This window comes from Rhea pennata, chromosome 12 (assembly GCF_028389875.1).
Source record: "Rhea pennata isolate bPtePen1 chromosome 12, bPtePen1.pri, whole genome shotgun sequence".
Lineage (NCBI taxonomy): Eukaryota > Metazoa > Chordata > Aves > Rheiformes > Rheidae > Rhea > Rhea pennata.
In genome coordinates, this window is record NC_084674.1 from 11,508,420 (window position 1) to 11,536,125 (window position 27,706).

Genomic DNA, 27,706 nt, shown 5'->3' on the forward strand with positions numbered 1-27,706 from the left:
CTGGACTAGATCTTCCCAAAAGCTTGGAAACCTGGGATTTTGTGAACATTTAACAACTCAAGTGTGAAGGAAGCCTCCACTCTCCTCTGTAGCAGAGCTGTCAGGAAAATGACCTGTCAACACAAAACCTGGGGCTTGAAAACTGTTGTGGAAATTAGGTGGAGGGGGAACAAAACTCAGAAAACCTTGTAAGATCAAGGCATAATTCCGTAGGCCACGGCGAGTTAACGTGGCCAAGCTGGTGTAAATCAACTGTGCTGTGTAAACACTTAAATTACATTTGCATCCCGTTGCCATAGTAACTTTCCGTAAAGCCTGGGTGCATGCACAAGCCATTTCACTGCTCCAGGAATATCTCGTGTCTCCAAGCTGGAGAGGATCTGGTCAAGGAAATCTAGCATGGGCTTGGCACATCCAGGGCAGGACTTTTGCCCAGCCCTGCTTTTGGGATGTCGTGGCATTGGACGAGAATGAAGCTCTGCCTCCACTTAGTGCCAGCTGTAGTCCTGCACGGCGAGAGACAGGCTTCTGCCGAGCGTGCTGCCCGCCCTTAACTGTGGGTATTTAGGAGGCTCTTAAATACAGTATTATACACCTAATTATGCAGAAATCCTTCAATCTGGCCTCTTTCATCTGGATTTATGTGCTCTTACTCAACTGTCAAATCCTGCCAAATACCCTGCTCTTAGAGAGACAGAGCGAAGCTGCTGAACTCGGCTTGCCCTTGGGAGAGCGGTGAATCCCTGCCAGAAGGCAAAGCTGTCTGTCAGAAGGGCAAGTGGATGGGGGTGCTCCTCACGGGCAGGTGCCCACCACCCTTCTCTGACCGGTGGAGAGCGTGAGCTCCACGGCAGCATCTCCAGAGGGGGGCAGAAATAGGCTGTCATGGGAGGAGGAGTGGAAAGAGGCACATGGGCTCCGTTCGGAAGAGGAGAGAGTGACTTCAAGAGAGGACTGATGTGGCCTCTACAGGAAGGACTTGTGGAGAGCATTCGTAGCCTGCTTCTCTGGAGTTCTTTGCTTGTGGCCAGGCAGCTTTGCAACAGGCCAGTCTCCGGGAACGAGCTGTTCAAGGGGATAACTAGGGCTGCGTGGTGTTTTGTATGTTTAAGTATGTATTTAACACGACTGCAATTCAGATCACAAATACCCTTTGCAAAAGCACAACTACTGCTACCTAAAAAACACCCATGCAGGCTTGAGAAACGTGCTATTTCTAAAGGAATCCAGTTCTTAATTACCCCAGAAAATTACCGAAAATGTACAGTAAGTGTTTGTCGATTATGCCTGGGCCACCGTCTGTCTAGCCCGCGGTGTTCTCCAGAAGCATGTGGTTACTGTCTGTGTGTACCTGAAATCCCATAAGGAAGCATCGATATCCTCCTTCCTGATCCGGTGGGATCGCAGTGGGTGCTTGCTGGTTTAGAGCGTCTGTGAGCTTTATGGCCCCGTCTAAGCGTTTGGATCAAGGCCTCTGTTCTGTGCTTGTTGTCTCTCCTCCTGCCTGGCGTGCACACATCAATTCCCAGCTACGTAGAGAGCAACCCCATCATTTTCACTCTAATCTTAAAGTCCTATTACTCTTGTGCTGCTTCTTAGCAACGAATTAATAGCTGAGTGGAAGGGTTTTATAGTACAGTGTATTTTAGAGAATAAATATTCTTAAATTACCATTTTCTAAGTAATTGGAGGGACTGTTTCTGTTACATAAAGCTTTTCCTAGGGAGTTCTTTTAAACCTGTAATGCTTGTTCCTGTTTTACAGTAAGTCTGGTTATTAGTGTGTGTCAGGGTTGTCAGCTAGTATGAAGGCTGGAAATTGCAAATCTAGATCTTAATAGCACTTCCTACAGCTTTAGGAGAGTAATTTCCTCCGACTTTTTTTTTCTCCCCTTACCTCTCCTTAAAAAGAGGTGTGTGTGGGGGGGTATGACAGTCAGACCTTCTTCATGCCAAGTTTACAGCTTCAAAACTTTGTTTGCTTGGTAGTAATTCGTACAGTGTTGACTCTGCCCTAGATTCTTGGTGTTCATATCTTTGTGGAGTAATAAGACTTGTAGAAGTAAGGTTTTAAGTGTTGTTTCCAGTGGCCCTTGCATAGAGATATAGTGGTGGGGTAAGAGGTGTAACTTTGGAGAAGGAACTTCTACAGCAGTTCCTGTGCCTTTGAGCAGTAGAAACAATGCCCAGGAAAGTACAGAGAAATAAGATATTGAAGAAACAGTTCTGCTATAAATACTGCTCTAAACTTTAGGAATGTACATTTGGGAATGTATTTCCAATTTTGAATGCCATATTGACAGCTATTGTGTTCTGACATGCAGATGGCTGATGAGGTGTTAGAGAGCATCCACCTGCTACCTCTTCTGGTATGTAATCAAAAGGTACAAGTGAGAAGGCATCTTTCTCTTAAAGTGGGTCACTGGGTTAATGAAGTTTTGAAAATATCCCCTCCTAACCCATGTCTTTGTCTCACCACCTATCTATACTTTAATACTGTTACAGGCCCATGATATGCCTGTCTGTCATCTCACTCTAAAGATTTTATCTTGTAGAGGAGGAGATACTTTGTGTGATAGAGATCTCTACTGAATGTAATAAGATGCCTTGACTGGCAATTTGCCTTCATCTGAAGGGTAAATATTCCATTTCTTTAGCTAGTGGAAGGTTTGACATAGGACAGTGGTTTAGTGACTATTCCAGGCAAGGGTTTTAAAAGGCAAATATTCAGTTTAACTTAACGCACACTCAGTTTTTTAAAACTAGTTGAGCTTCTGATGTTTCTGTGTTTGGTACCTGTCCCACAGTGTCTTGTGCCTTCTGCTGCCGTGGGTTTGACTGAGACACTCTTGTGTGAATGATGTTTGTCTTACTTTCTTGCTGGAGTTTAATACGTTTGCTCTGATACTGATTTAGCAGGAAATTCTAGGTTTTAGAGGGAGAAGGAACAGGCAAAATAATTAATGAGCCTTATTTGCTATCTTTTCAAAAAGATGAATCCGTGAATCTCATCTCCAACTTCTAGATTGCTAAAGCTAGGAACTTAATCCAAGATCCCTGTATAGTCAGTTTTCCTAGAGGCTGTCCAAGAGGAAGCCTCCATGATGCCTCCTGTTTGCTGGATAGCTTGTTCAGGTGAAGGTAAATCCCTTCCTTAACACCTTCCTGCAAGCTGCTGCTTGTGCTCTGATAGCACTGCTGAGCTTTTATGGTAGAAAATGCCAGCTTTACTTCCCTTCTGTTTCAAATGCTGATTTTTTTGTCCTTTGCCCCGTCGCTTTTGGCCGCAGATGCTCTTCTGCTTTTCTGAAGTCCAGTTCAGTTAGGGGGGCATGCTCACTCATGAATAACAGCAGTTCCCTGATCTGATTGGGGAATGTGACAAATGCTTTGCTAATGGCTTTGTTACCCCCTTTGGACTAGAGTGAGGATCTGGTAGCTGGGAATCCTGCAAGGAGGTGGTGAAAGTCTGGTTTTCTGAACAGCATGTTTACGGAGAGGGAGAAGTCAGGCCTGCATGTCCAGTGTGACAAGAGCTGAATGCTCATGGCCTAATGTGGTTCAGTTTCAGAAGTCTTTTAATCCATTTTTTTTCCTTTTCTACTCTTCCTCAGAATTAGGGGTCACTCTTTCTTTGCTATTAGGGATCTTTCTCTTTCTCGTTTTTCAAGTGCATCTTTCCTGAAAGATCACACAATAAAACCAACCTCTGTTTCTCATCATGTAAACACCATTTACCCTAGGTAGTTAAGATTACCAAGCAACTTTGTTTGCCACCTGGGGGAGTGATAGGTGGTAGCTCCTGCTCAGTCACCCTGAAGCTTGTGGAAGCATGCATGGACTTTTGTGAGATAATGACTTTTCTGCCCACATCCAAATGATACCAGCTACCAGTTACGAAAGGAGAACAGCAAATTCATCTGTTAGCTGCTTTCTCTCCAACAAGATTTACTTTCATCTAGCATTTTATAGGCTAATGCTGTGTCTTTCGTGCTGGGGATGTGCGGTGGAGGAAATTTATTGTTCCCTTCCTAATAGATAGCTGTAATTTCATTTCAGAACAGCCACTTTATGCGCAAGAAAGCGATTCCATTATGCCACCGCACAGCATTGGGAGCATCTGTGGCAGTAGGGGCATTTGGATTAAAGAGAGTAAAGGCTGCACATCTGCTGCCCTCCACCCCTATTTGCAGCACAGAGTATTAATCCCAAAGAAAAGAGAGCAATTAGCTTGTAAACCCTTTGTGAACCCACTGGAAGATTAGTCATTTTCAATTAAAGCTTTCCATCTGGAAAGAAAATGGTCTAAAATTTCCAGCTTTTAAAAAATACTGTTATTGACCATGAGGTTTTATTTCTGTCAATTTATAGCCTTTATAATTAGTTACCCTGGGATAACAAGGGCTGACTCGCACCGTACCCTATTCCCCAAGCTTTCCCCTTATAACATAAAAGGCAAACAAGCTTAGAGGCCCCTGATGTGGCCTGTTGCAAATAGCATGAGTCTACTGCTGTTGCTCAAACCAGAGCAGCCTTAAGCAGTACCTCTGTAGGTTCCTATAACTTGCAAGGAAAAGGATGAACCTTCACATACTATTGCTAGTGTGCTGTAGCTGTTCCTTCCAAGATGGATGGGAGGAGAGAGGCTGGATCCCATCTGCATTAACAGTTCACAGCCTCTTGGGGATCTCTGCACACGCTAAGGCTGAGATGTTCCTTCATATATCATTGGGTCCCAACATTTGGGGGTTGCATGAAGCTGCTAGTGGCTCTGCTTTGTTCTAGCATGGGAGGTGAAGCTCCCCTCAACTCGAAATACATAGCTGCTTGATTCAAACCAACTTTTCTGCATGTTTGAGCCCTTCAGACAACTGTGTCACACCTCGAGATGTCTAGGTAGAGACATGAGTCTGGTAGTAGCAGTAAAGGAATTGGTAAACCTCTGCATTTGGAAAGCTGTGATCTGATCACTAAGTAGCTGTAGAACCTTTTGGGTCATCTCCACTTGTAGACTGTGACCTGATTCCCCTGTGGCTCCTTCAGGTGATGCACAAGTGCAGTGCTGACCTTCCTTAGTGTTACTTGAGCTACAGGAGATGCTACTTTGGGGCCAGAGGCCTTGTCTAGACCCATCAGGTGGCTCATGACCACCTCATGGCATCCTGGTAGCATCAGATACTATACACTAAGTCTGATCAGATGTCTTTCGGGGGGGTGTGCCTTTGTTCCCCAGACTGTTGTGAATGTAAAACTTTCCACACTCTGGGACTGCAAAATACAGCTTGTGCAGGGGGCTCTGCATGTGACTGAAGCACAGCCATGCCTGCATTGCTGTCAGCAGTTGCACTATATCTAAGCAAGAAAGTAAAGGAAGGCTGATGTTTTTGGGGAACTGTTCAGCTATGTAGAGTGAAGTATCCAAGATGGAAATTAGCCTTCCTGCCACCACCAAGGACTTCTGAATGAGATAAGCTCTATGAGCTATCTGAGTACGGAAACATGCAGAGGCGCTGGCTTTTGGGTGCAGTGTAGGCTGTGCTCTATCTGAGTCACAGAAGTTACTGGTATTGCTCCTGGTTCTTGGCTGTCTCCCATTCAAACCTTGGCTAGGTCTACCTGGCTTTGCCCTGTCTCCTCTGAAGGAGTTGCATTACCTAGATACTATATGGTAGCACGTTAACAGTGGATATAAAGGCTATTAAAGCTTTTCTGTGTTATGAAATATGGCGTGGTGCTGCTGGGGTCTCACTAGCCTTATCATGCTCTTGATATTAACGTTGTCTTTCTGAAATAGGTGCTTCTCCTGCAATTTCTTTGTCTATTGAAATGCCTGTTAAAATATGCTTTGCAAAATACTTTACATATGAACTACTTAATACAGCACCTTGGAGAGAAGGTATCTGATGCAACAGAGTGCACATGAAGCCTCATTAAGCAGAAATTCAGTGATTCTGCTGAGTACCCCAGCAATTAAATTTCATCCCGATTCGTATGCAGGTCAGGAGAGTTTGGAAGGAGAATAGGGGAGGCAAAGCACTGAGGCTTCATACTATGCAAATTAGTGTTAACATGGCATTTCATTTATTGTTAATGCATTGTTACACTGTTACCCATTGAACAGAAACTGTGTGACAACTGCTAAGACTGATGACCCACTTGCTTATTTTTCCATCTGCGTTGGCAGTGTGTCTTTGAAAACAGTGGTGCTAAGGTAAATCTTTCAAGGGGAAGATGCAGAGGTTTTTCATCCTACAGAGAGGAGTGGACTTGGAGGCTGACTAAATATTGAGACTGATCCTTCAAGCTGCAGTAAACTGTAGCTTTGCCTCTCTTTCCTTCATGGGGAGATGTGTCATATTTTCTACATTAAGGAGATTTTATGTGAGCTCAGAAACCTGGTGCTTCTGGAGCAAGAGAGGCAAGGCATCAGGCCTTGCTGCTGCAAAGACCTGAGCGCTCATGGCACGTAATATAGCAATATAGGGTTGCAGAGAGAAGAAAATAGAAATCCTGGAACACTTTCCAAAAAAAAAAAAAAAAAAAAAAAAAAAAAACAAAAAACTTCACGCTTTGAATTTCCTAGAATTTACCTGGGACCCTGCTCTTGCTTCCTCTCCATCTTTCTCTGCCCTCACCCCAATAAACACATATCCCCCGTGGCTCTCCATCTTGCATGGCTGCCTAGCCGCAGCAGGCTCCACCAGTGCCCTGTGTCTTCTTGAAATGGGAAAGAGCAAGGAGTGGCAAATCTGGCTAAGCCTTGCCTGATTCCAAGGGGCAGCAGTGGCTGTACGCTGCAGAAGAGATTCTGGCCCGTATGCTGGCCTCTGCCTGTGCTCCCCGTGCAACATGACCTCTCTGACTCTTCAGTTTCTAGGCAGAAAGGCTCTTGAATTGGAAAAGCAGCCAAAGATGACCTCCTTGAAGGACTGCACAGTCCTGATGGCCCAGGGGAGCTCTCCAAGGCGAGCGGGCACCCAGGTGGGAGTCTCAGCAACTCGCTGGGAGCCGTGACTCGTGCGAGCCTGCCCGCGGGCGCTGACCCTGCTGCAGCGGCACATTGCGTGCCCTGGGCTCGCGTGGAAAGGCGCAGCTCCAATGATTGAAGCAGCCCTCTCCTGCAGTGCGGGAGGGCGGCACAGGTGAGAGAGACACGTAAAACCAAGGGGCTACTTAACCCCTGGGATGCCAAAGTGCCAGTTCCCCATTTTCTGTCTAATCGAAGGCTCTCTAGGGGGATATGTTTCCCTACTTCTCATTCTGATTAATGCAGTTTGGAACATTTTTTGTCTAAACTGATTTCTAGAAGTGGATACTGAGCCACTGTTATTGCAGACTCTCCGCTGTTTTCCTTTTTGGCAATACTAAAGAAATGCTAAGAAGAAACAGTATTTCTGCCAAAGAGGAGAGGTCATGCTCAGGTCCTGCCAGAGCAGTGCCGGTGACTATATTGAGATGCCAAGCATGGCTTTCACATCCTCTCTGTAGGTATGAGAGGCAAGGGGCACCCTTGGGAGAGTGGGATCACTTTTTCTGTCTTCTCTCCCTCTCCCAGACCCCCAAGGCAAAGAGTTCCTGCGTTATTAAGCACTTACGGCCACATTGATGCCTCTCCCTGAAACTGGAGGCAAGTTGCCTTCTCCCTGTTTGAAACGAAAAGAGGATTTGGAAGGATGAGGCTACAATGCTGAGCACTGATCGCTGCTGGCCCACAAGCTGGGCGCTTCTGTGCATTTTGATTTCCCTCTGCTGCAAGGCCCTACTCTTCAGCTTCAGTTTCTGCACTGTTCCTCCATTCACACACAGAGTTTTCTGCTGAGCTGGTTCAGTGCAGACTCAAGAGGTTTTAACGGTGTCCAAGGCTGTTTTCTGTCTGCTAGTTACGTTACTATCAGAGATTTGCAAAATAAGAGTAAAGCCACTGAGGAGAATCCCCAAATGGGGGTATGTATTTTGCTCAGCAAAAAAGCTTACTGGCAGCAATACGATTACAGAGCTAGGAATAAATGGGAGAAATGTGCTTTCTCTAACTGAAAGCAGTGCCTTTGCTTTCAGATCTAGTGCACGAGTGTCCAAAGCAGAAACCTAGCACTGTTTCCATCGGGGAACCTGGGAGTGCTGCCAGGGGTGAAAGCAGGGTGATGGGGAGAGATCTTAAAATCCTGCCTTGCCCAGGAGTGCCTGCGGCTTACGTATAGATTGTTAACCTCCTGCTGCACCACTTACTGCTGTGTGTTGTCAAGATGATCTCCAAAAGCTGAGGTTCACTTTTGTTGGGATGAAAGGCTGCCTCTGCTAACAAGGTCCCAGAACAAGCTCTTCCGCATCATTAGAGCTGGCCAGAAAGTAAGGTATCTTGTACTTTGCTACAGTCAATTTGTCGTCTTCTGTTTCTCTTATCAGCGCTGGAGTCCCCATGGAGGCAGGCACTGTCACATGCGTCAGGTAACCCGTAATCCACCTTGAAGTGTTCCTCCTCTGATTACTCAGATTTAGAAATCTGGAGCACTGGGTCAACTGTGGGATTTCCCCTGTAGTTCAGTGACTGAGGAAAAACTTATGTAGAATACACAGAGCATTGAGGGAGATGGACATGCTCCGTGCTGTCCTGAGGACCTGCCCTTCCTGACCTCAGCTAGGGCAATGTGACTGGGGCTGCTCTTAGCCTCACCTGAAATACGGATCCTTTAAGAGAAGGATCCATAAATGCAATTGCTCCCCAAAGAGTTTGAGCACTGCCTTCTTCCCACGCAGACTGAGAATGAGAAGTCCTTTTTCTTTTTGCCTGGGTTTTGAACCCATTTTTACAACTTTAGATAACTGGCTAGAGTATTAGCTAAAGAGGGGCAGTAAGAAGGAATTGCCTGGAGGAAGCTGTTCCTTTTGGTTCAAGACAAACTAAGTTAAACAGAAAAGCTGAGAAATGCTTTGAAACAGTCTGAATCCGGATCTTGATGGGGGTTTGGTTCTTGGGCATGATTCTGGAGACGGAGCCTGTTTGAAACGGCTGTTTTGCCTGGTGGCATGGTGTCCCCTGACAGATTGTTGCAGAAGGCATGGACCTGGCTCCCCTCAGAAAAACCCTGTTGGCAGAGACAGATATGGGCAAAAAGAGGCTGGAAGGATGAGAGCTGTGTACAAAGTGACTATTGTGGCCATGACTGTTAGCTTTTACGTGGACCTGGAACGACACTGGGGAGCAGTACTTTCTGCCTGAAGTCATTTATGTCTAAATTGTTAAAAAAACCCAACCAAACAAAAAAAAAAAAAAAACAAAAAACAAAAAAACCCCCTCCTGTAACTGCCAAAATGGCAGATAAAGCACGCTGTTCTTATTTCAGTTTTGGATTAGATATTTCTTATTCCCAAATCTGTTCAGCTATTTTTTTTTGACAGTCCCTCTCACGTGGTTCAAGCCTTCAAATTTGTTCTGGATAGGAATGAAGCTGGTACCTCCTGTCTTGTCTTGATCTGACCCTTGAGTTTTGCTCTTGGGCAATCTTCTCATGTATTTGTTCCCCTCATTCCACAAAAGAGTTTTTTCCAGGAACAGACACAGAGAAACCAAGCACAAATTGTCAGTAAACATACATTTGCGTGGGGGATGTGCAGACCCTTGATGTTTAGAGCTAGTGTGCTCTTTCATCTATTTGAGACCAGCCAGTGAAGTTTTCAAGGGAATGAAATATAGTTCATTTTTCATTTTGGTTTGAGTATGGTGGATTCTTTCCATTAAGTTGAGACGGAGGTTTTCTCTCCTCCTAAAAAAGCTAAAAAATCTTTTAGGTATGTCTCCTTTTAGCGAAAAAATCTTTTAGTTGTGTGACTTGTTTCTTGGATGCTTGCAAAAGGAAAGGACTAAGCTATTACAGGGCAAATTTGCCTCCAGTCAAGAAGGCCAGACTGATTTGGAGATGCCATCCTGCGCATAAACCCACGGAGGGACAGGGATTTTTTTTTTCTCCTTGGAAAATACATCTCTTGTAACTTCGAGGGCCTAGGCTTGGATCTACATGAATTAGAGAAGGAAACGTCTCATCCTCCATTATGAAAGAGGGACATCAGGTGAGGTTGAGTTTTGAAACTTTGGCCTATTTGAAGCTTTGGCGTGTTCCTGATTCTTTTTTCTTTTCTTTTCTCTCTCTCTCTCTCTCCTTTTTTTTTTTTAAAAAAAAAAAATTAGGGATGGCTGCCATACGAGTGAAACACATAATTCATGAACTTCAAAGAGCTGCTGTCACACGGTGGGGTCACTGCGGCCCTTCCTTTTTTCCCATTAATCACAGCTCTCGGAGGCATCCTATATTCACTACCATCTCCCCCACCACTTCCCCGCAGCGCCATCAGGCAATGACAGATGTCGATGTCTCTTTCCGAAATGGTTAAACAGAAAAATGAACAGTGACCATTTTATTGTGCCCTAATGATTGGGGGGAGGGGGGAGGAAATGGATGAGGGTCCTAGAAATACCTTTAGAAATCCTCTCCATCTCAGTGCTCTGTGTGTGCGTGCAGCAAGGGCTCTAATTGCTTATTGGGTGGTTCAATTTATCTTATAGTGTTCATTACTGACAATAAATTAATATTTTGGACTGGCTAGTGGAATTTGCTCTTAAAGGGCAGAGTGGTCAAGGACTACTTTCTCTGGCTCCATCTTTAAGCTGTTTAAATACCAGACTTCCTAAAGATTAAAAAAAAAAGTTCTTTTTTCTTTTTCCTAAATATATATATAAATATACAAAAATAAAACTGTATTACATTTTAGCCCTATGTACTAAAAATGGGGCATCTGCTTAGACCAAGATAAGCCCTGTTGCAGGCCTGAGGCTGGCAGGCAGTTGTTGAGGGTTTCCAAATAAGCACTACTATGTAAAATTGGAGCAAATGAAATGGAGCAAGTGTGTAGCCAGTGGATAGTTGAGTAATCAACTGTGAACACTCTTCCATCAAGAGAGTGATGAGCCTTCTTCTCATTCCTCCTCCTCCCCCTCTTCTGATCTGACCCAAAATCAATCAGGGAGGCGTAGAGGCTCTCCAAACATCTTGATTTCATGCAGGACTGGGAGGGAATTCTCAGTACAAGTTAGTTTTCCCAGTAAAACATCTGGGAGCAGGAGCTTCCTGTGCTGGACATAGCCTGGAGGAGGGTGTGTGCAGGACAGAGGTCTCCAGTCCCAAGCAGACCCCCACTGTGCAGAGGTGAATTGGGAGATGGAGAAACTAGGATGGGGAGGAGGAAATTGCAATGTAAAAGCTCAACTTAAAATTCAAATTTAACAGAAACAGAAAGCATCTGCATCAGTCTCTTTTGAATCTTCCCTAACCCTAAGCAATTTTGGTTGCTATTAATATGATTTTTATATGTGGTTACGGCTTAGGTGTTTTTCTGTGTGCTGTTAAGTGCATGTGGTTGGGTGTTTTTTCTCATTTTTCTGTGGCTGACTGTTTGTTACATCCATTCAGTTGTCTTTGGAGAGCCTCTGGAGAGTTACTGAGATGGAGTGATGTGAGATCCTCTCCGGATTCTTCCCGGCTCGGAGTTTTTTGGACACTAAATGGTCCTTCTCTGGATCCTGCTGTAGTGTTCCACAATCCTGTGGCTTTGGATGAGAGTGCTTTTGGATGTGGTTAAATAAGTAGTGGTTTAAGTCACAGGAAACGTATCAATCAAGTAATGGACTAAGTCATTGATAATCTGAATAGCTTGTGATCTTCTGTCTTCTATCCTCTCTGTCTTGTTTGCATAAGTGTATTCTGTAAATGTCATCCCAATCCAATGTAGGCTATGTCAGATTTGCAGCTTCACTCTTGCTATGGTTCTTCAAGGATTTGCAAGTTAGCTCTGGGGAAGGATACTAAGTTCGGGAGCAGGACGCTATGTGTCAGGTAAATGACAAACCAGGCATTAGTATGCGTGGGTATATGGAAAGGTAGCTTCGTGTGACTCGGTTACAATAAATGATTTTTTACTTTGTTTTTTAAATGGATGAAAGTAACTTCTCAAAGGTCAGTCTGTCTATGAGAAGAATAAATACCCTTTTCTCTAGACTGATGGCCTATTGACTGTCTTTGCCTCTTTAGTTGCTGATTCCCATCAAGAACCTGTGCAGGTAGGTATTTCCAGGAGGCACCACATGGAAGCTGCTCTAGTGATGGACCTGTCCTGAACCTGTGCTGTTCCCTTCAACTCTGCATTTCAAACTAAAAGGAAGCCTGAAAAAACATTTTTTTTCACTCTCATTACTCTCAGTTCAGGTCATAGGAGATCAGTATTTGCCGTGAAAGCAAGAGTAAATTTTTCTTCTGTGAAAAGTTTGGATTTTTTTTTCTAACTTTCTTAAATCAACTCTTTTTTTTCAGTGGACGTAACGTTTTGATAAAAAGAAAAAAAAAGAAAAAAAAAAGTCGGGGGCATTCTTAGGTGAGGCCTGTTAAGTTTGTACACTCAATCCTAAAGTTAATGAAGAGGTAGTTAATGAAGCGTGTTTAGAACGTTGTTGGTAAATCAAAGCTCTATTTACTGTTGCTCCAGTTTGTCAAGCCGTAGTTTAGGTTGATGCCTGGCACTCTTTAATAACGCCCACATATTTTGATATCATAATGTATCTTTTTTGGCTCCCTGAATTTGTCACCACGTAAGGTGTGCCCTTCCCCTTGAGACACTCAAGCTGTTTGCTTCAACTGGTTTTAATATCTTGCCACCAGAAATTTCATGCAAGTATTGAATTTATGTATTTTGTCCGGTAATCACAGAGTCAGCATCTTTATCCTCTCTTCTGCGGGCTCCTGGCAATCTGTGGTCTTACCAGTAGGTTAGTGAATACCCCAGGCAGTCCCAGTTTGAAATGCCAAAATGCCTCTTCATCTTCCATGGACAGCAAGGGATGGGGCAGCTCCATCCAGTTCTCATCCACAAAAGCAAGTAGCTTCAACTACATAGCAGACCCACTGGTTGCAATCCTTACTCCAAGAGGTGTTCCCTGCTGAAATGTCTCCCCTCCCCAAACCGCTGGACTGGGAGGGGGGTCCTCTCCCTTTCTACCACACTGAGTCCTGTTACCTGCCCAGATTGGTTCAGCAGGAAAGGCTTTAGAGGGGCTTGTGCCCTCTCATACCCTTCACCAACACAGCAGATATTCTGGAAAGATTTTTAGGGTGGAATAAACATAAATGATTGCTTTAAGCTTTTCTCCGAAATATCTTGTTGAAGACATCCATGTCATGGCATCCAAAGCAAAGTACTGTTCTCAGATTAGCAGCTTCTTGTTGTATTTGTGGTGCAATTAGAGATATTTTTTTCTTTAAGATGAGTTTTCTATGCAGTAAAAGCATTAATAGCTGTGTGAAAAGATTCCTAATTACAAACTTCCGCTCAACTACTAATTAAGTCTATTGTCAGACTGAAAAACTTTTAAAAAAACAAATTATGACCCAAAATACTCTTTCATGAGTAGGTTTTTCTTACTTAGTAATTTTATTGCTTTTGTGTAAGTTTTCTGCGCGTAGAACAGCAGAGTTTGAACCAAAATAGACATGTTGCTGCATTTCAATCCTAGCAAAAGCTCTTGCGCTAGGCGAACGCCGTTGTCCTGCCCCGCGTGGGCCGCGCAGCGTTACGGGCCCTAGGACTGCCGAGTGTCCTGCTGCACGCAGGCAGGTGGGCGCGGGCCCTCGCGGTGCGTGATCCTGCCGTCATGATGAGGCCGGGTCCCAGGTGGACAAAGCGACTCCGCTGCCCTTGCGCCGGTGCAAGCCGTGGGCTGGCTGGTCGCCCCAGGCTGCGCGTCTTGCCGCGCGGGTAGCCTCGCCCTGTGCTCGCGCGGAGCCTCCGCCGCCGGGGCTTTCGTTTTAATGACAAAGGAAGCAGACACAGGTTTGTTATGGCAATTTCTTCCTGGTCCCGTAGCGTACCTCCCAGCTGCAGGTTGGTACCAGCTGTTTTGGGGTCATGCGTGAAGCCTCCTGTCCCGGAGGGCAAAATTCCCCATGGCCCAGCTGGTGACCTGCATTTTCCCCCAAAGCCTGCGGGTTATAACCCGCCTCCCTTGCTGCAGTCCGTTGCTCATCTAAATCCTAGCGCAGGACTTGCGTGCGTTTTGCCCGGCTCAGCCCGGTGCTGGAAGCACGCGGAGGTGATTCCTCTGCCCTCCCTACGAAGGGGTTAAACTGAGTTTTCCCAAACTGCTGTAGGCAGGACATGACTGCAGCTTCGTACTCCCTCACAAGCCCTCTGCGTGCGCGCGCGCGCGTTCGGGAGGCAGCATAATGCTTTGACAGCAGCTTGACATTGCCTTGAAAGGTGCTGGAGGCTCTGCGAGCAGTTGCCAAGAGGGGGTGGGGGAGAGGAAAGTGTGTCAGGCAACGCTGCAGCCGCAGCTGCCTCTCGCGCTGAGCCCCGCTGCTGCAACTTGGAGGTTTCGGCGCGCTCGTGCAGCTGGCTCGGTGCACCAGGCGGCTCGGGGGCAGGCGGCAGCCTCCGCCGCAGCACCAGCTGCCTCCAGCTTTTCCCTTTCCTTCCTTCCTTTCCTTTCTTTTTTTTTTTTTTTTTTTTTTTTTTTTTCCCCCTCTCCTGCCTGAAATCCCCGTGAAAGCCCCCACGGGGTCCCCGCGCCGAAGGGCGAGCACGTCTCGATGGGATGATGTCCGCTCCCGGCCGGCGCGCTCCGAGCGGGAATACCGCTGGGAACGAAGTGCACGCTTTACATTTGATGCGTCTGCCGGAGAATCGGGGTCCGCTTGCCGCCTCCCTTTCAACCAGCTGTTCGGTTTAACCAGCGCGTTTCCAACTTTTGCTTTGCAATGCCTGATGGCCGGTCGAGCCGGGAGAACTAGCACGGGGTTTTTAGGACCAGCTAAAAAAAGCCCGTACCCTTCGCTGTTCAACTACCACGTAGGATTGGCGAGTCGCGCTTTCCAAAGAGCCGTGTAAAGACCCTAGGGTTTTTTTTAGGGATTGCAACGTTTTTGGAGTCCTGGTGGACTGGAGTGCACAGGACGGTGATTTCTTCTGCGCTGTGAAGCGGAGGGGCAGCGCGTGCGTTGCAGCCCTGCTCGGCAGCGGGAAGCAGGCTGGAAGTGAGCTGCTGTGAAGTGGCTCCAGCGCAGCCAGGGAGAGCGAAAGGAGCTGCTGTTGCAATTAGTCGAATGCTTTGATAGATAAGAGCAGACATGCTTTGTGGACTGAAAAAGGATTTGCAGTCAGACTTTGGTGAGTGAGCCTGTAATATTCCCCTCCCTTCTCCCCTTTCCTCCTGTAGTTCACTTTTATTTACTCGCATTTCCTTTAACTGCCTTGAATATCACTAACAATTTCATGTGCTGCTTTCCAGAGGGATTTTGTAAATTCAAACCTTAGCTTGCAAACTGTGACTTAATTGCTTTGATTTGTGAAACGTCTCTCTGCTTCTCTGGGAAGAATTTCTCTCTGTAACCCCTGGAGAGTACCCTTCAGGCTGCTTCCCATCTTTCATCTTACAGGATTGCAAGATTGGGAGAAACAGGGACTGCTCTTGAGGCACCCAAAATATTACAGAGTCTTTGCAGCTTTTTTTTTTCTTTCTTTCTTTTTTTTCTTTTTTTTTTTTTTTTGACAACGCTGAATGTAACTCTTCTAAAATTATTTTTCAAGATCAGTGTGGGACTGGTCATTCAGTGACCATGAAAATGGGGCTCTGCTTGTGCCCTGGAAAAAGGGGGGGGGGAAGGAGCTCTGCCGACTATAGTGGGGTCACTCCCCACCTTGAGTGTTGTCTGCTGCTACGTTGTCTAACTTAAATATTTGAGCTCATAAAAACTGCCATTTCAATGAGACACTAACCCCTGTTTTGGAAACCTGGGGTGCTATTGATGTGGGGTGTAAGGAATCTGTTTTGTCTCTGCACAAGAGTAGGTAGACTGATGTAGAAGGGCACCTTGCCAAAAGGCACAGCCACAAATCCTGGCAGCAGCCTCTCCAGGATGGGCAGGCACTGGTATTTCCAACCAGGGTGCAATGTTCAGGTACTTTGCTGCATGCTGTAGCTCTGACTGTTGCAGCTAGATCTACTGCATGGAGCTTGCTTTTCCCTTCTGTGATACAAGCTCTTCCCTCCTGAAAGTAAAGGCGTTGGATTTGGAAGTAGAGAGGTACTTTATGGATTCTGAATCGTTTCACGTTGCTTGAAGGGATTTAATGAGACACACTCAGTCCTGACTCTGGCCCCAAGTAGCCCTAAAGCATGAACCTTATGTCAGTTAAAATCTGAGGGGTAAAATAAACCAGGTGTAAACCAGTTTAGCTTGGCTGCGTTGCTGAATCACATGAGTGGTGACTAAATGCAATGTCCACTTACTGTATCAGCACAGCAAGGAGTGGTTTGGGGGCTGGGGCTTATTTCAAAACTGAGCCATGGAGAGGAGTTCCAGTAGGCAGAGAGAGCCCGGGCGCATGACTTAACAGGGCAGGAATGCAGCCGTTCCATGAAAGGATCAAACGACAACTTGGCAGGAGCTCCCACCGCTCTTAGGGCTGAGCCATAAACTGGGCCCCTGGCTCAGGGGCTGGTTGATGCTGACTGCTGTAGAGGAGTCTCCTGGATGCCACCAGCTGCAGGGGAAGATCAGTCATCCAGTTCCAGAAGCCTCTGATGCTTCTCTCATGCAAGTCCTGGCGATAGGTCTCTTGCTGCAGATTTGTGATATTGCCTGGGTATTGTGAGATTGAGAACTTTTGCTGGCCTGAACTCCCAGACCTCCCTTGGAGAACATTGAGTCAACGCAGTGTGTGGCTCTGCCACATGCGAGGGGATGGTGCATTCACTGACCTGGTGAGGAAACCTTCTTCACCCAGGCATCAGACCTTGCAGCTGCTGCTTGTGGTGATGCTCCTGGGGACCACCCCCATACTTCCATCACCTAGTAGGTGCTGGTTTCTGTAACATCTGGTAGATGAGGCCCTCTTTTGTCCCAACCATAGCACAACAGCACAGAGAGAGAGAGGTGGCCATCTCATCCTGTCTGCACCATCCCTCTTCCTCTCAGCTCTCTTCTGCAGACAGCACAGAGGGAGAGCTTTGAGGGGGATTGATTACAATGTAATGGGTTTGATTTTGCTGTGGCTTAATGCAGCTTTTACTTGGTTGCTCAGATGTGTTCTCAGTGTGGTTTTTCTCCGGATAACCTGACTTTTTCCTGAGACTCTGTGAGATTTCCTCATCTGGAAGTCATCTGAGATGGAAACAATAGTGACTTGTGTTCATATTACTCTCATATTTAATTCATATTTTAGCATTTTAAGTGTGATGGGCAAAAATGGAACCCAAATAGTGGTACAGTCCTCTTTTTTTCTTCATTAAAAAAAAAAAAGAAAGAAAAGAAAGAAAGAAAAAAAAAAGAGGCAGTCAGATGTTCAGAAGTGTTTCCAGGCTTCCTGGGCTGACCACCACAAGAGTCTTGATTTTTTCCTCCCTACTGGCCTGTTTAAAAACAAAACAAAACAAAATCCTATCAAATATATGTATTTTTAAAACAGAGTTCTTGTCTGCCCTTCATAACTGAAGGACCATGAAGTGCAAACTAGCAATGATGTTTTATGGGAAGTTGGGGGGAACTTTTATCTTCTTAGTATAAGCTTGTATGTGGCTCTGCTAATACCAGTGTGACATGGAGTTTCCATGAGAGGCTTTGCAATCAAATCATTCTTGCAGTTGGAGGACTTCCTAAAATGCTTTTTGGCCTTCATGAAGTCTGGGAAGGCTCTATAGGTTTTTCTCTAGCAAATGCTCTGTTCAGTTGGGCCTTAGGGCAGGATCATTGCGGGAGTGGACATAATGACAAAGGTAATTCAATCTACTTCTTGCTGGTCAAACTGACCAGCTGAGATCTGATCACAGACTACTCCAAGTTAAATGGTGAGCTGATTTTACATAGGCAATTTCAGAAAACCCTTTATATGTGTTTATATGTGAAGTATGTGTTTCACAGAATCAGAGTGGTTGAGGCTGGCAGGGACCTCTGCAAATCATCTAGTCCAACACATGCTCAAGCAGGGTCACTAGAGCACATTGCGTAGGACCTCATTCAGATGGCTTTGAGTATCTCCAAGAAAGGAGATTCTACCACCTCTCTGGGCAACCTGTTCCAGTGTTCAGTCACCCTCACAGTAAAGAATTTTTTCCTCATGTTCAGATGGAACTTCCTGTGTTTCAGTTTGTGCCTGTTGCCTCTTGTCCTATTGCAGGACACCCTAGAGAAGAGTCAGGTCCCATCCTCTTTACACTCTCCCTTCAGACACTTATACACGTTGATAAGATTCCCTCCTCCCCCCCCTCCCCCCAGTCTTCTCTTTTCCAGGCTGAACAGACCCAGTTCTCTCAATAGCCTTTCCTCCTGTAAGAGATGCTCGTGTCCCTTAGTCATCTTAGTAGCCCTCCCCTGGACTGACTCCAGTAGCTCTGTGTGTCTCTTGTACTGGGGAGCCCAGAACTGGACACAGTACTCCACGTATGGCCTCACCAGGGCTGAGTAGAGGGGCAGCGTCACCTCCCTTGACCTGCTGGTAACATTCTTCCTAATGCAAGCAAGGATACCACTGGCCACAAGGGCATATTGGTGACTTATGGTCAACCTGTCTGCTAGGATTCCCAAGTCCTTCTCTGCAAAGCTACTTTTGAGCAGTTCACGTGTTTGGGTGACTCCATTTTTTTTTCATTTTTAAAACGTGGTTTATATAGGGAAAGAAAACAAATGTGGTAGATCAGGATGTTCTTCAGTATGTTTTCCATTTGCTTCCTTTTGCTGTTAGAAACCATGCTCTTAGCATAACTGAGATGCATTGTCTGCACACGAGGGACAGCAGTATGAATTTCCTGTGCCTTAATCCTCACCAGCAAACTCCATCCTTTATTTGTAGGGTGAGGATGGCCAGCAAAAGTGACTTGTCAATAGATCTTTGCCTCTTCCTGCTTGCTGATTTTGAGGGGATCAGTTCACCTGTGATCTTGGTCTGTGCAGTGCTGTGCTGGTATAGGGCCAGATCTTCCCACCTTCCCAAATAGGCAGGAGGACAAATGGAGAAAAATACCTGAGAGAGCTGTTTTGAGGAGCTGGAAGACAACAGCAGGAAATCTTTATAGATAAATCATCTAGGAAGAAAGACTTTATCTTTCTTAATAAGGAATTTTTCACAATAGTATTATATAATGTAATTTCTACTCATCCAGCTGCTTACATCACTTGTCAATTTTGCCTCAGAGGCAGCAAAGTGAAAGATTAAGAGAATGAGAAACAGAGATGGACTTAGAAAGTGAAAGACGTCTTTGGGTCTGGGACACAATTATGGTTGTCTTGATTTTTTTTTTTCCCCCAAACTAGGCAGAGAGAATAAAAGGTCAATGAATTTGGGCCATTCCTCTGCCCTGAACTAATACCAACCATACCAATGTTATTGGTAGTCCATCTTGCGTTTGAAGAGAGCTGTGCTGTAGATGCCACATTAACTCCAGTTCTTTCACTAAACTTAAATATTAAGAAAAGCTTTCTGCACCTGAAGTTTTAATGCCGTTGCTTCCTGTCCTAACATGAAGAAGAGATTACTCCTTCACTCTGTGCATCGCTCTTGCAAATGTCTGAAGACAGTAATAACCCTTTCACTCTTTCCCCTCTCTCTTCTTTTTAAGATAGACAACTCATCTTACTTCAGCCTAGTCTGTTAAATTGTCTTCTAGATGTCTGACCAGACTGCATTGACCTAATCAGAATGAAGTCCAGCTGGACCACATCTTTCTTGGACTGTGGTATCCAAATCTGGATATTGTGATGAGTAAAATGATGAGTAAAATAATAATAATAAAAAATCACAGCTCTTGCAGGCTATAGCCATCATTAGATGTACCACTAAGGTATTTGCTCTTCTTGCATATGCCGTGTTGCTGTTGACTTGTGTTTGATTTGTGATCCACAGCATCCAAAGTCTCTTCCACAAAGCTATTATTTAGATAGCTTTTCCCATCCTTTATTTGTTCATTTGATTGCTCCTGGCCAGGTGTAGTAAATTGCATGCATCTCTACTGAATTGCTTATCTCAGATCAATGTCAAGCAGGTATGAATCACTCTGGATTCAAAGTTTGCTTTCCAGCCTGCTTCCAATCCCTTATAGCTGGTGGTTGTCAGTAAACTTAGTAAGTGCAATTTCTCTGTAATCATCCAGGTCATTAATGAAAACCTGGACTGTTAGCAAGCTTGGGATGGGCCCCTATAAAACTCCATTTAATACATCCTTCCCTTCTGATTGTGAACAACTGATGACTTTTATCAGTGTGTGGTTTTCCAATCAGTTTTGCATACACTTCATAATCATCTGTATCCTGCTTCCTAAACATGCTTATAAAAATAGCATGTGAAATCATGTCAGAAGCATTTCTAAAATGGAGATACAACAACTTGCATTTTCTGTCTACCCAGAAATGTTGCTGTAGAAATTGGGTGAGCGTGACTTACTCCAAATTTGAGGTTAGCCCTCCTAGTTTTCTTTTTACAACTCACAAATAGATGATCAGTTCCAGGAATTGAAGATGAGGAGTATATTTGTAATTTTTTTTGCCCTCTCTCCAACATTGCATCTTTTTTTTTTTTTTTTTAATCTAAACACTGCATTTTGTTTTTCTCCAGTCTTGTGATACCTCACCACATCCATAAGGTCTTAACAATACTAACAATACCTGCTGGTGGCTTTAGTACTTTAGTGGCCATGTCGCTAAAGTTTTGTTGGTTGGTAGTCATATTTTTATGCTAAGTATGAACGAGCTGGTCTACCCAGTGGAAGAGAACTTTTGCCCTTTTGTAGAGATGACCTATTCCTTTAAAATTACTTTTTGCAGTAGAAAACAGACAAAATAATTCAGTTCCCCCAAGGAGTGAGAACTGGCTATCTAGATGGTTGGAAAAGAGCAAACTTCTCTTACTCTTTTCACTGGCCTACAGAATAGGTTATTTTTTAGGCAATTTTCCCTGCCCTGTGCAGGGAAGAGCAGTTTCCTGTAGGAGACTGTGCTTGCGCACATCTCATTAGTACACGTTTGTTAGTAGAAAGCTGTTTTTCAGTGCAAATGTAACAGTAACAGAAGGACGGCTGTTGAGGTCAGCTGTGCAGCGCTTACCATGGCAGTCTGGTTCCTTCTCCAGATGTTTATGTCTCTGCCAACCGGCTGAAGTACAGGTTGTAGTTACAGCTGCAAGAGCTGCACTCTGGTGTTGATTGACCCGTTGTAGGAGACCAAATTTCATGTGGTGCAGTGTGTTAAATCTCACTTTTGGCTTCATGTCCAGGTTCACTATCTTTAGTGCATGTTCTGTTTTGTTAAGCCATACAAGCTAGGGATAAATGTACTGCCAGAGTGTGCGCATATATTGTTAGGGCATATAGGGTTTGGTTTCCTTTGAAAATGGAATGTTAAAATTGATATTTGCATGTAGATGGTGATGTGTATTGCTTGTGATACTATCCGGTTAATTCAAGGATGGAAATCATGAAATTCTAGCAGAAAGTCAGAAAAAGGTGCATGGAGCTCGGAGGAGGGAAGGGAGCCTGTGCCTTTGTGTTTGGACAAGAGTAGGTGTTGCAAGTAAAAGGGACAATTAAAGCTAGTGATAATAATCAGGAGGAGGTGGTGTTGCAGATCTGGAGGAGAGGAGGTAGAGCAAAAATAAATATTTATCAGGGTTTGCCCATTGACAACTGAATGATACCAGGCATAATAACATTTAAGGCTCTTTTCAGCTGTCAATTCAGCTACGGCGTAATTTTTAGCCTGTGAGTAATCCCATCAGGGTATGTGCATGGTTTTAAGCCTTGCTAGGATCGGACCCCCGGGTCGTTGTATGGCTGTCTAGTCAAGGTGGCAGAACACTTTTTCAAGACAAGCGTGCTTGTGTGGGAGTTATGGAAATTTGGGTGCTGTGACAGTCTGACTGCCAGTCTGGTTCTGATTATTCTTTTGATTATTATTCCCTTCATAACAAGAAAAATTACTAGCCGAGCTGAATGTTCTCAGCTGCCTAATTTATTGATCTGTGGATTTTCAAATCAGTCTGGTAACTTCAGAGATGTACAAAATCACATAGGAGGTTACATGGATTTCTCTCCTTCCCTTTCCAACAATTGCCATCCCCAATTTTTTTATTTTAATGAGATTTTTTTGCCTTTGACCATGTGTTTTTGTTCAAGGATCTGATAATTACATGCTTGGAGACTATGGCTTTTCAAAAGCATCTTTCCCAGCAATTTTCAACTGGAGATGTGGATAAAAATAACTTACTCTTTTTTTTTTTTTTTTATCAGAAATGTTTTCAGTAATGTGCAATTACGAGCTCTGCCTTCATTCAATTCATCCTGGAAGAATTTGCTTCACAGGGAAATTCGTTTCCTAGCTGCTGTAGATGCCAGTGTAGTTGGCAGCTGCAGGATTTTGTGGGTAGGAGGGGGAAAAAAAAAAAAGGACCAGAAATGAGAATTGCTGTGAAGTAAATCGGTCCTAACACCTGGAAACCACGAAAGGATGGAATATCATATTTTTTTGTTAAATCATTGTTAATTCACTTTGCATATCAGTCCCAAAATGGCCTCACAAGCTATTTAGTGAATTTGAGATGTGAAGAAATGATCCCACTTAATTATGCCTTAAAACTGATCTGTTTCTTATCGTGCAGGTATGTAAAATTGTTAGAAAGGTGAAAGGAGTTGTGGTTTTCTTGCTGGCAGTGCTCTAGCTTCCAGTCTCAGTGTGTAATCACCACTGTCTGTATATCCTAATGAAGCTATAAGTTAGGAGCTGACTCAGGTCTGGGGAGAGCAATATTGGCATTAAGGTGAGAAAGGTCGCAGAGCAGTCGTAAAAGAGTAAACGCGCTCTCGTGCGGGGAGGCAGGACCTTGCGCTGGCTCCTGGCTCCGCTGCCGTGCGGGTGAAAATGGGATTTGTTGCATCCTCATCCTTTATTGCATCCTCCTCCTCCAAAGGACTCGCGGGACCTAGGTAGGACCTCTCTTGTGCCCCCGAACCGGCTCTGCCGGGCACGTCCCCGCTCGGGGTTTACTTTGAATGAGTGTGCCCTTGAAGCAGGGCTTGGTGCGCTCGTGGCAGTCAGGCTTTTAAGCCTGCCGCTACTCGTGCCGGGACGCTAGTGTGGTCCCGCTCCCGTGGGATTGCTGTTGCCATAAGCCTGCAGTGGTAACTTCGTTTCCGCAACGCGGCGGATGTTTTCCCGTCGCACCCTTTGCGTGCCGTGTCGTTTGTGCACCAAGTCATCTGCAGCTGTTAAACGACCTGGCTCGCCTGAATCGCTGAACAGCTCGTCCCTCCCAGGCTCTGCCTCGTTCTTCCCAGCCACGTGGAGCCCCGGCAGCCTGCAGGAGCAGCGTGGCAGCCCCTTCCTCCGCGGGAGCTGTTCCATCAGGTGCAGCTCCATCAGTTGCTTTCTCCAGCCCAATAACCCCCCTAAGGCAGGGGTCTGCTCCTCTGTCTTTCAGCAACCGTATGTGTTACAAATGCTGAAGATCTCAGTATTCTTGTTGCTCCTGTGCTGTAACTGGTCCCTGCTGCAGTGTCCCCGACGTTGGTGGAGTTGTCCCAGTAACACATCTGCCCCTGCTCCTGCTGTGCCAGCGGCGTAGACTCCCTCCTGCCCTGCTCTTGCTGACAGCTGATCCTTACCAGGCCATTTTAGAGGTGGATATTTCAGCCTGTAGCCTACTCCTGCCCCTGTCATTTATCAAGGGTATTTTTTTTTTGTTAGGAAATGCAATGCCATTCGAGTAGGATTAAACTCTTGGCATAAGATGAATGTACGTATTTTGCTAAAGCTTTTTTTTCTAATAATTCAAGGCATTCCCAGTGTAACCTACTGTGTAAACAGGCTGTGCTCCTTCCTGCTTTGTAACGCTACGCTCTGTTCCCTGTACTGGAAGAATACCTTAAAACTGCAGCCCAGCAGCTCATCGTCCTCATCTCCCCTGGTGCAAGGATGTGTTTGGAGAAGGGGATCTCCTGGGAAATTCCTGTAGATCCATCCTCTGCTGGCTCCTCCGGAGCACACGGGATGGAGTTGAGCATGGGGACCAAGCGTGTGCGTGTGCAGGGTAGGAGTGGACTAGCTGCGAGTCAGGGCACAGCTTCATAGGAGGTGCTTGACCTCCAGAGAGGTCAGTAGGAAGATGCACAGGTACTTTTTGTAGATCTGGACCAAACCTCCCAGGTGACTTCTCTCTCTTGTTGGCCTGTAGAGCCAAAATCAGGTGGAGGTTAGGAAGTGCCTGACCTGGAGGGCACTCCCCTCCTTGCTCCCAGTTTTGCACCAAAACCAGGTTTCATCCTGCAGCCTGTTGCTTCCTTGCCTACCCTTCCTGTGCAGCATGTGCCTCTCTGCTTGCGTGGAAGTTTTCCTTCCCTCTTGCTGCTGTCACCGTTGGGGCAGTGGCCGAACATTGCCCAGCTCCGGACAGGCCCCAGGGAGGCAGTGACAGTCGAGTAGCTGCAGTGATGTTGTGATGCTGGGGAAGAGTGAGAAAGAGAGATTTGTTTATTAAAAACCAAAGAACTCCCCCTTTGCTTCAGGTTAGCCCTTTCTTTTGCATTCAGGTGAGTTCAGCAGATGGATCCTGTCAGTTAGCCAGAGCAGTGAGAAGCGTTCACCTTGCAGAAATTGGAAAACAAAACCTTTTGGAGTCTGTGGCTCGGGCTAACAAGCAAAGTGCCGCTGGCTTTCTTTTCTTTTCAAAAGTCCCTTTATCATTCAGCAGCTGGCTTGAGCAGTACCATGAGCTATAATAGGCAATTAGCTCCTAGCAGATTTATGTGACACAGCATTTTATAAGCAAACAATCATATGCGTTTAATCATTAAATGGATCTGCTGTATCTAACGTTCACAAGGCCGATCTTTCTCTCCTCCCTGTGCATGTGCTCGGCTCGCTTGCTCTCAGTTTACACCAGGGTAGTCCCACAGACATTCACGTTTGCGTAAAACTGGTGCGAATGTGTTACTTGGCAGCTGCCTTCGGTGCTGGGTAGGCAGTGGCAAGAGGGAAGTACTTGGCAATAGCTGCTCCCGGAGACATCCAGACTCCATCCAGAGGTTGGCAAGGTGGGACAGGAGGAGCCTGATGTCGAGGATTTTTTTTTCCTCACGCTGCAGACATGGTATGGTTGAGGGGTCATACAGGTGCTACACAGCCTCGTGTGCCTCGGTGGAGCGCACATGTTGAGTGATAGACAGTGATTTATGCGGCATTCCCTAGACTTTGCTGGAGTTGGAAAGCAGTCAGACAGTTTTAGCATTTGTGGTTAATTTTAGAAATACCTGCATGCATTACTCTTCCACACATCTATTACACACTCAACAGAACCTGCTGGTTTAAATTTTTATTAACATAAGTGCCTTGTTGAATCAAAATTAAGTGCATATTTGGGAACCATAATGTGAAGCATTACACTTAATGGTGTGTGCTCTTGACGGGTGAGAGGCTATCACGAGTCTTCTCTCTCCTCAATGCACTGCGGTCTTTTGTTACACCTGAATTTTCCCAAATTTCATTGCCACTTCCTACCTGTAAAACTCCCAGCTGCCTTTTTATTCAGACGTATATTCCTCTCAGACCATGCTAGGCATTGGATTGCAGTGTATGGGGAGAAGGCAGAGGTCCCAGTTGTGTGAGGGGCAGGATTTCAGCCTGGAAAGCCCAAGGCTGTCCCGTGTGCTCAGAAAGGAGCTCACGAGAGTGAGTATCTCCCGAGCCTTTCAGCAGATGGTGGGTAGCTTACAGCGGTGTATTCTGATTTTCACCAGGATTTTCCATGCCTCTTGGGAATTATTGGGCTAACTGCAGTCAAGAGTGGGTTTTCCACTTGCATTGCATTGCCCACGCAAGGTAAAGCACCTGCACAAGCGTTTGCACAAAGGGAGCTACATACAACAGCTGGAGTGCATTAGTAACTCTGCTGGAGCACAGCCTTACCCATCTTTCATACTAAATGGGACGTCTGCATTTGTCGTGGTGGTGCTGTGCTGATCTCTGAGCATCAGCCTGTTTGGAGGATGGGGAGCCAGCAGAGCTGGCCCGCTCCTCGCTGGCCTGGGGGGACAGCTGTCCAAGCTGGGGCTCAGAGAGAACGCAAGCGGGGCGGTAACAAGAGCAGGGCTTGTGGGAGATGAGATTTAATGGGCAATCCAGGGACTAGCTGATTTTTTAAAAGCTGGTTTGATGGGGGTCAGATGAAACCACTTCCATCGTCAAAGAATTTCAAGCTTTGAAACTTTTTTATTTCATCATCTTGTCCTTATAAATCTGAGATTCCCCAGCTCTTTGATTTCTCTCTTTCTCCCTCCTCCTTCCACTTTAAGCAAGCCTCTTGCTTAAAATTCCCTTAGTCATTTAACTATAAGCTTATTCCATCTCTCACGCAGCTCCTGTGAATCCTCCTGACAAAGTCTAGGATAAAAGCAGCCCAGACGTATACACGGGCCATTTAATAATGGATGGTTTGTGTGTCAGAGTCTAAAATCTACATATGTTTAGATCAGTTGTGAAGTGGGAACATCTGTATATATTCATATGTAATGGCTTTTACTACATGAATGAATAATCCAACTCCCACGATTTGCTGTTTACTTTTTTGAAACATTGCTACTTAGCTAAACACTGGGTTTGGGGGGGAGAAGCACATTTATGGGAATTAAATCTTAGTAAGACTTAGTGGAGCTTCGTGGATAAGCTGGAAACAAATCTAAATGGGTGCTGGAAATCTTTCTTTATTTTTAAGTTAATGCTGTCTGGAACGTCTTCCCTACTTCTTGACTGCCACTGTTTTTTAAGCACTTTGCATCAGAATGCAGTGCAAATCCAGGATAAAGCAGCTGATTTGCAACCTACTGCATTGAATGGCATCTCATGTGATGCCAGCTCTCTGTAGCACTGGCTGTCTTTGCAGTCCTCCTAAAAGGGTTCCTGAACCTCGGGAGCCTCAACACTGGGGGTGCCCCGATGCAGTGTCGCTGGCAGACCTGCCTACGAGAAATTTTAGTGGCCTGGCCCACGGCAGACTGGAAAAAGCTGATGAAGATAAAGGTCACTCCCTTTTTAAAAGAAGGCTGATGACTTGCTGCTACTTGCGACCACTGGGTCAATCTATTTTATTCTCTTTCCACGGTCAGAGTCCCCTCTTGGAGCTGGTGTGAGCCCTGCCCTCGTGGACAAACTCCCCCAAGCAAGTTGCTGTGGCCGTGGCTGAACGTGTGCCTGGCTTCAGGCTTCTCTTGACCACGATGGTCCTGCTTCACCAAACTGCGCTCATTTTCCATTACTGCCTGTGAAGCTGTGGGCTAGCCCGGAGGATAAGATCAGTGCAGTAACAAATCATGTCACGGACAGCTTTGATATCCACCTCTCATAGTTCATTTGACTCTTGTTTTTCGTGCCAGTGTTGATGGCGTCATTTAGGTTTTATGTATATCTGTTTTCTCACTTCACCTCTTGGTCCCTGGCTCATCTCTTTATTAAATGTTGCTGCACTAAAGCCCATCTCTTCTGTTGCCTCATTTGCTTGAGGTTTTCTGTTTTCTTGCATTTTGTGTGGGCTTGTTTGTTGCTGTTGGCACTGACTGATCCTACATCCATCTCAGCCGCCTCTTGACCCAGCACAGCAAATCTCCTCAGTCTGATTCTTCATTTCTTTTTCTG

The 27,706-nt window shown here is 45.5% G+C and overlaps 1 protein-coding gene across 5 annotated transcripts in view; it reads left to right on the top strand.

The window, feature by feature from the left end:
- The first annotated feature begins 14,613 nt into the window (after positions 1-14,613).
- GRIP2 (glutamate receptor interacting protein 2) overlaps positions 14,614-27,706 on the top strand; it is an 88,696-nt gene continuing 75,603 nt past the window's right edge. For 3 of the 5 annotated variants that reach the window (XR_009959649.1, XM_062585194.1, XM_062585196.1), the window contains exon 1: positions 14,615-15,206. Coding sequence is in view for 4 of the 5 variants with exons in the window: in XM_062585194.1 (XP_062441178.1) it covers positions 15,167-15,206 (40 nt within the window). In the remaining variant the exon portion in view is untranslated. Of the gene's footprint in view, positions 15,207-27,706 lie in introns of all 5 variants that reach the window. The other 2 variants (XM_062585195.1, XM_062585197.1) reach the window with 1 other exon arrangement.